An 8,514-nucleotide genomic window follows, 5' to 3' on the forward strand; every position below is an offset into this window, starting at 1 on the left:
CACCCCACTACCCAAAGGTGTGCAGGGCAGGTGGATTGGCCATGCTAAATTACCTTTAATTGGAATTTAAAAAAAAACTTTATTAAGTGACATTGGACCTTCATGTGTGGATTTTGCATAACAGAAATTTTAGAAGTAGATGGGAAAGTAAGTTCAAAGTCCTTTTTTTCTTTTGAAAGAACTGTTTGAAAAAAGCTGTTTTTTTTCCTTGAATGTTAATGGTATAATTCTGTGTTAATAATAGTTAGTTTTAATATAAAAGATCCCTAGTTGTCAGTGGAATCACTTCTTGAGCAAAGTATCCTTTCCTCACAGTTTGCAAATTGAAAGATTGTTGGGGTCTCGTCCGGTATCCCAATCTAAATTGGGGTCTGATCCAGGTATCGTAACACAGGAAACAGTAACGAATAATAATAATCTTTATCATTGTCACAAGTAGGCTTACATTAACACTGCAATGAATTAACTATGAATACTGATAATGCACCATCGCAAGAAGCTGTGCAACAGTAAAGTTTCATGAGGATTTTTTGCAGAGGTTTTCTAGTGATAGCAGGATGAATCAGTGTAAATTGGAGGCTGAAGATTTCCTGTGGAAATTCTAGTTTTCTTAAATGCAGATTTTTCCAGGACTCAGTCTTTCCTGGCATGTCTGTCTCCATTTAACAACTTGATAAGAAAAGGTACAATGTGAACCAGAATTAAAGATTATCAGCAGTTTACAGCAGTGTAATAAAACTGAAAAGTTCTCAAAGGGCGACATGTGCAATCTGAGACAATGTGTAATTGAACCATACAGATCAAAAAGGCACAGGTTTAATATCTTGATATTAAGTCAGCCAAAGCAAAGTTTGAATCCCTGTAATTGGTCTTCTATTCTTGTAGCAGGACTGAACCGGTTCTGATCAAAGTCATGGATGGCATCCTATGTGACTGTGACAAAGGTAAACTATCCCTCCTCATCCTTCTTGATCTGTCTACAGCCGTTAACAGTTTTGGCCACACTATTCTTCTCACTGCCTTTCCAATGTTATCAAGCTGCGTGGGGCTGCTCTCACCCAGATCCAATCTTACTTGTCACCAGGTATCATATTCAATAGCTTATCATCTTATTCCTGCATAGCTAACTATTGTTTCTCCTACATTTGATCTCCTTCCACATCTCATTTATGTGCTCCCCCTCAGCAACATAATCCGAAAACATACCCTCAGTTTTCCCACGTATGCTAAAGAGACCAGCTCTACCCAATCACCATTTATCTCGTCTCCTCCACTGTTGCTAACTTGAGACCAGCTCTACCCAATCACCATTTATCTCGTCTCCTCCACTGTTGCTAACTTATCAGACTGGATGAGTAGAAATTTCCTCCAACTAAATATCAGGAAGACCAAAGCCATTGTTTTCAATCCCAGCTGGAAATTCTGTCCCCTAGCAACTAATTCTATCCCCTCTCCCTGGCAACTATCTGAAGCCAAGCCAGACTGTTTGCTACCTTAGTGTCACATATGACCCGGAGATGATCTTTCGATCATATATCTATGTCCTTACACAGATTGCTTACTTCCATCTCAGTAACACAGCCTGACTCCATCCTCGCCTTAGCTCATCTGCTGATAAAACCTTTAATCATGTCTTTGTTGCAGACCTAACGACAGGTATTCCCCCATTTAAAGCGCATTTTCATTGTAGCATGGTCGGGAAATTAGGGATAGCAATGTCGCCATTTTCATTTTTGTATGGTTACTGAACATGCTCAGAGTTTTAAAAAACAAGCTGTCGTTTTGCCACCCCCCTGATTTTCCCATTCCCTTCACTTTCAAACATTCTTGCTCACCCCTTTGCACCTGACTCCCCCACTCGCTGGTCCTCCTGCTCCCTCACATCAACTCGCACCACCTCATTTTCCCTCCCGCTTGCCACAAGAATAGGTGACAAAGCGAAGCATTGAGCAGGATGATTGACGAGCCAGAAGGGTCGGGAAGGGAAGCAGCAAGTCTGGAGAGCTAACGCGCGAGAAGAAATAATGAGCTGGGAGAAACAGGATGCTCGGAAAGAGAAAGGACTAGTCAGGACAAAGGGCATGATGGGAAAGGTCGTGAGTCAGAATGGTTGGAAAGGAAGCGATGCACGGTGGAGGCGGAGAACCCAGAGGTTTGGATAGGGAAATAATGCAAGGGAGAGGCGGAGAGTCAGGAGGTATGGGCAGGGAAACAATGGACAGGAGAGGCAGAGTGTCCGGAGGAAAGGCAGGGAAATAATGGATGGGAGAGGCGGAGTGTCCGGAGGATCAGGCAGGAAAATAATGCACGGGAGAGGCGGTGAGTCCAGAGGATCAGGCAGGGAAATAATGGACGGGAGAGGCGGTGAGTCCGGGGGTGAGTTTGGACAGGATAATAATGCACGGGAGAGGCAAAGCGTCCGGAATGTCGGCAGGGAAATAATGGATGGGAGAGGTGGAGTGTCCAGAGGATCAGGCAGGGAAACAATGCACGGGAGAGGCGGATTGTCCGGAGGATCAGGCAGGGAAACAATGCACGGGAGAGGCGGAGCGTCCGGAGGATCAGGCAGGGAAACAATGCACGGGAGAGGCGGAGAATCCAGAGGGTCGGGCAGGGAAATAATGCACAGGAGAGGCAGCGAGTCCAGAAGATCGGGCAGGGAAACAATGGACGGGAGAGCCGGAGTGTCCAGAGGATCAGGCAGGGAAACAATGCACGGGAGAGGCGGAGCGTCCGGAGGATCAGGCAGGGAAACAATGCACGGGAGAGGCGGAGAGACCGGAGGGCTGGGCAGGGAAACAATGCACGGGAGAGGCGGAGACACCGGAGGGCCGGGCAGGGAAACAATAGACAGGAGAGGCGGAGAGACCAGAGTGTCAGGCAGGGAAATAATGTACGGGAGAGGTGAAGAGTCCGGAGGATCGGGAATGTATGTTGCCTCCTTGGTGCTCGGGTCAAGGATGTCTCAGGGTGGCTACAGGGCATTCTGGTGGGGGTGGGTGAACAGCCAGTGGACATGGTCCACATTGGTACAGGCGACATAGGTTAAAAAAAATTGATGAAGTCCTAAAAACAGAATATAGTGAATTAGGAAGTAAGTTGAAAAGTACGACCGCAAAGGTAGTGATCACTGGAGCAGACATGTGCTAGTCACAGCAGAATTAATAGGATATATCAATCAATACGCGGCTGAAGATGAGGTCTGAAGTGTGAGGTTTCAGATTCCTGAGGCACTGAGAGCGGATTTGGGGAAGGTGAGACTAGTATAAACCGGACGGGTTACATCTGGGTAGAACCGCGACTGATGTCCAACATGAAGTATTTGCTCGAGTGGGTGGGGAGGGTTTAAACTAAAAAGACAGGGCGATAACAACCTACGCAAAGAGGGGGAAATACGGACAAGAACAAAAGACAGAAAGGGGAATAAGAAAAATGATAAGCAGTGAAATCAAGGCTCAGAATCAAATAGGGCTACAGTGGTAAATAATGGGTACGGGACAAGGAATGTTAAAAAGACAAGCCATACAGAAGGCTTTGTGCCTTAATGCACAGAGCATTCGCAATAAAGTGGGTGAATTAATCGTGCAAATAGATGTAAATGGGTATGATATGGTCAGGATTATGGAGACTTGGCTGTGTCCAGGGATGGGAATTGAACATCCAAGAGCATTCAGTATTTTGGAAGGACAGGCAAAAAGGAAAAGACAATGGGTTTGCATTGGTGGTTAAAGAGAAAATTAGCGCAACAGCGACAAAGGCACAATAGCTCCCAAGATGTGAAATCTGTATGGGTAGAGCTGAGAAACGCTAAGGGGCAAAACATATTAGTAGGCATTGTATAAGGACCCCCTCCCAACAATAATGGGGATGTTGGGAATGGCATTATACAGGAAATTAGAGATGCCTGCGATAAAAGAATTTCTGTAATTATGGGTGACTTTAATCTGCATATAGATTGGACAAATCAAATTAGCAACAGTACCGTAGGGGAATTATTCCTGGAGCGTATACAGGGTAGTTTCTGGACCAATACGTTGAGGAACCAACTAAAGAACAGACCATCCTACCCAGGGTATTGTGTAATGAGAAAGAATAATTGGCAAGCGAGCTGTCCAAGGCCCCTTGGGGATGAGCGACTATAATATGACAGAACTCTTCATCAAGATGGAGAGTGACAGACTTGATTCTGATACTAGGGTTCTGAATCTAAATAAAGGAAACTAGGGTGGTATGAGGCGCGAGTTGGCTATGAAGGATTGAGAAACGTTACTTAAAAGGGGATGATGGCGGATAGACAATGGCAAATATTCAAAGAGTGCATAGGTGAATTGCAACAATTGTTCTTTCCTGTCTGGCGCAAAAATAAGACAGGAAAGGTGTTCAAACCATGGCTTGCGGAAAATTAGAGACAACATTAGATCCAAGGAAGAGGAATGACCAGAAAAAACTGCAGACCTGAGCATTGGGAGCAGTTTAGATGCCAATAGTGGGGAAAGTGCTAGATTCCATTATAAAAGATTTAATAGCAGAACATTTGGGTAAGTGGCAAGATTGGTCAGGATTTGCGAAAGAGAAATCATGCTTGAAAAATTGTCTGGAATTCGTCCAGGATGTAACTTGTAGAGTTAATGAGGTGGAAGCCAGTGGATGTGGTTTATTTGAACTTGGAGAAGGCTTTCGACAAAATCCCACATAAAAGATTAAAGTGTAAAATTAAAGTGCAAGGGTTCGAGGGTAGTAGATTGAGTATATTGAGATGGATAGAAAACATGTGGGCAGTCAGGAAACAAAGAGTAGGAATAAATGGGTCTTTTTCCAAATGGCACGCAGTGGCTAGTAGGGATCAGTGCTAGGACTCCAGCTATTTATAATATATATTAATGATTTAGATGAGGGAACTAAATGTAATGTTGCCAAATTTGCACATGCCACAAAGCTGGGTGGGAGGGTGAGCTGTGAGGAAGATGCAAAGATGCTTCAGCATGATTTGGAAAGGTTGAGTGAGTGGGCTGATGCAGTATAATGTGGATAAATGTTAGGTTATCCACTTTTGTAGCAAAAACAGGAAGGCAGGCTTTTATCTGAATGGCCATAGATTGAGAGAGTGCAATGAGACCTGGGTGTCCTTGTACACCAGTCGCTGAAAAAAGCATGAAGGTGCAGCAGGCAGTAAAGCAGGCAAATGGTATGTTGGCCAAATAACAAGAGGATTTAGAGTACAGGAGCAGGGATATCTTGCTGTATTTATACAGGGCCTTGGTGAGACCACACCTGGGATAGTGTGTCCAGCTTTGGTCTCCTTATCTGAGCAAGAATGTTCTTGCTAGAGCAGGAATGCAGCTCAGGTTTAGCAGACTGCTTCCTGGGATAGCGGGACTGATGTACGAGGAGAGACTGAATCGGTCGGTTAGGATTATAGTGGTTGGACTTTAGAGGAATGGGGAGGGATCTCAGAGAAACCGAAAACTTCTAACAGGACTAGATAGATGTAGGAAGGGCGTTCCCGGTGGCACAGGAGTTCAGAACCAGGAGTCACAATACAGGATAAATAATTTAGGACAGAGATGAGGAGACATTTCTTCACCCAGATAGTGGTGAGCCTGTGGAATTAACTATTACAGAAAGCAGTTGAGGTCAAAACATTGTATGTTTTCAAGAGGGAGTCGGATGTAGCTCTTGGGGATAAAGGCTATGAGGAAATTGGTACAGGTTACTGAGTTGGATGATCAGCCATGATCATAATGAATAACGGAGCAGGCTCAAAGAGCCAAATGGCCTCCTCATGCTCATATTTTTGATGCATGTTTCTGTGTCAAATGGCCTGTTTACGATTACTGTCTCGGGTATACATCAAGAATTTTGTCACTGTTTCGGAGGAAAACTGTTGAACCACAGCTCAATGCAACAGATTGGGGAAGAAAATGAAGCCAAAAAGTGGGATGAAGCTATCAAGAGCCAGTCTTAAGTGTTCATGGTTTCAGCAGGACAAAGGTTAAGTTAATCGCCTTGTTTGAATCACACTGCCTTTCTCAGAAAACTACTTACTGGTTGGAGGTCCTGTGGCTTGGTAAGGTGGATACTGCAGAGGTACAGCTGGTCTTGAAAAAACTGGAGGCTCCTCTCCAAACATGACAATCATCACTTGAATCAGGCCATACAGTTCAGAATGTGGCTGAATGAAAGAAAATGCACAGAAATACCAGTGTGAAATGCATTTCCACGTGGAAGTAGGAACAGAGGATTTCACTATGATTTGGATCATTTATACAAATATGATAATTGAAAGGAATTCTAAAAAATGGGAACTGATCATCAACAAAGTGCAACATAGCATAAAAGGAATGAAAAACATATAGAAACTCAGGAAGGAATTGAAAATAATCATGTTCAATGTGTCTTATAGCCAGAACAATGAATAGACATTAACTGAGGTTATTCTGAGACCACAATATTCAGACAATCATGTTGTAGAATGGAGACCAGAACAGTACCCTTCAACCGAAAGACAAGAAGAAAATAAATGGCAGGAATGGTGACGACAGATATTAAGCACGCCACAAAGTTGCCAATTTTTTAAAATTCTCCTTAGTCCTTCGAAGCTGAGAGTTCCCAATTGAAAGTAGCAGAGTACAGAATCACAGAATTGTCATCGTGCAGGAAGAGGCCATTCAGCCCATCGTGTCTGCACTAGCTTGCTGAATGATCAATTCACCTAGTGTCATTCCCCTGCCTTTTCTCTTCAGATAACAATCCCAATTCCCTTTTGAATGCTTGGACCTGCCTCCACCACAGCTCTCAACCTTCACCCCACCTCAAAGGTGTCAGTATCTACCGCTCACTGGGGACAGTGGCTGCCATATATCCAACTCTTCCCAAATATACAACGGCCAGTATTTGCCTGGAAACTGGAGTTACATAGGACTGTCATGTTTAAAACGACATGGGATACTCACGTGTTTCCACTCATGCAGGTAGGGGAGGTAAATCTTCCCATTGGCATCCACATGTTTTCCTGTTTTAATCATCATGGTGCTGGTGGGTTTTACAAAGCAGATGGGAGGGTTATAAGGATAGGTGTCCAGTAACCAGAGGCACACAGGGATATTGTACATATTTCCTGTGAAGAAAAGGAAGAAAATCCTTTGTCACCTTGAGACAAAATCCTCACAGCTTGCAAAAATAAAGACAGCTCATTTAGGAATGAATACATTTGGGTAGTGGGGTACTGTTAATTTCAAGTACGCCTGCATTTTGTAGTTTAAAAAAAAATTAACTGAGACAAGAATCAAATTTAATAATAATAATCGTTATTGGTGTCATAAGTAGGCTTACATTAACACTGCAATGAAGTTACTGTGACAATTTGCTGCTCGCCACACTACAGCATCTGTTCAGGTACACTGAGGGAGAATTCAGAATGTCCAATTCACCTAACAAGCACGTCTTTTGGGACCACTCCCACACACTTTCTTATCACTCATAAAAACTGGCATGTACTAGATAGGCAATGTCACTGATGGTCAGTGAAGGTTGGACTCTGAGCCTATTTACCTCCCTTTATACACCACCACCCGATCACAGGGACACATGCAGCATTCCCCTTCAGTAATATAATTCAAGCAGTGTACTGAGGATTTCCTTGGTGCTGTCAAATTATATCTTTAAAAATTCATTCAATATAAAATGGATTAATCCCCCATGATTTCAGTTCCTGTTTTATTGTAATGCATGTACTTCTGCTTTAGCAACAATATGGCAAAAAATATTGAGAAGATGGCGTATTTTGTTTGCACTTAATGGCAATGATCAGAAAATAGTTCACAACAGAAATATTTACGAGGCCATTTGACATGCAGAATTGGCAGCATTTTTGGAGGGGAGATGGAGCGCTTTTCCTTCTTTAAATTGCTCGACATGTTTTACACACTCAAGATCTCACCCAGTCTCCTGGCTGCTTCAAGATACTCTCAAAGCCTTCCTGAATAACATCTCTCAAACAAAGCTTGCCTCACTTGTCACACACATGTTAACTGCAACCACCCACCCTTTTTGGACTGTGCCAATCCCAGCACCCTATATTACAACTGCCCTGCAAACTGCTCCCTGCATCCAATGTGGGGCTTTTTCGTCATTCCGTCCTTACCTCTGTAGCTGACTGGGATAGTCCCGGTGAGACTCATCAGCTCTTGAGATGAACCATTGTTAAACACTATAATCAGACAGAAAATAAATCAAGTTACACGCAATCATAAAGATCAATGGAAAACAACAAATATCAATGAGAAAAAGAGATTAGCTTCACCAATATCTAGGTCGGGAAGTTAAATGCGCCACCTGGTGCAGCACCTTGGAACATCAGCAGAGGAAGAAATTAAGATTCTGCAACTGGTTCAGGACTCCTGCACTGGCGTGGGAGGGGATAGTGGTTATATAAGAGAGCGGAAAAGCTTTTCACTCATGACTGCTGCCCAATGAGTCCTGCTTAAATTGGCACATCAAGCAAGCACTGGGGTT

The 8,514-nt window shown here is 43.5% G+C and overlaps 1 protein-coding gene across 1 annotated transcript in view; it reads right to left on the minus strand.

Moving 5' to 3' along the window:
* tsg101a (tumor susceptibility 101a) overlaps positions 1-8,272 on the minus strand; it is a 50,262-nt gene extending 41,990 nt beyond the window's left edge. The window contains exons 1-3 of the mRNA XM_038807590.1: positions 8,144-8,272; positions 6,954-7,117; positions 6,046-6,172 (exon numbers count right to left, since the gene is read on the minus strand). Of these exons, the coding sequence (XP_038663518.1) occupies positions 6,046-6,172; positions 6,954-7,117; positions 8,144-8,180 (328 nt within the window). The 5' untranslated portion in view covers positions 8,181-8,272. The remainder of the gene's footprint in view (positions 1-6,045; positions 6,173-6,953; positions 7,118-8,143) is intronic.
* Positions 8,273-8,514: the final 242 nt, after the last annotated feature.

This window comes from Scyliorhinus canicula, chromosome 9 (genome assembly GCF_902713615.1).
Source record: "Scyliorhinus canicula chromosome 9, sScyCan1.1, whole genome shotgun sequence".
Lineage (NCBI taxonomy): Eukaryota > Metazoa > Chordata > Chondrichthyes > Carcharhiniformes > Scyliorhinidae > Scyliorhinus > Scyliorhinus canicula.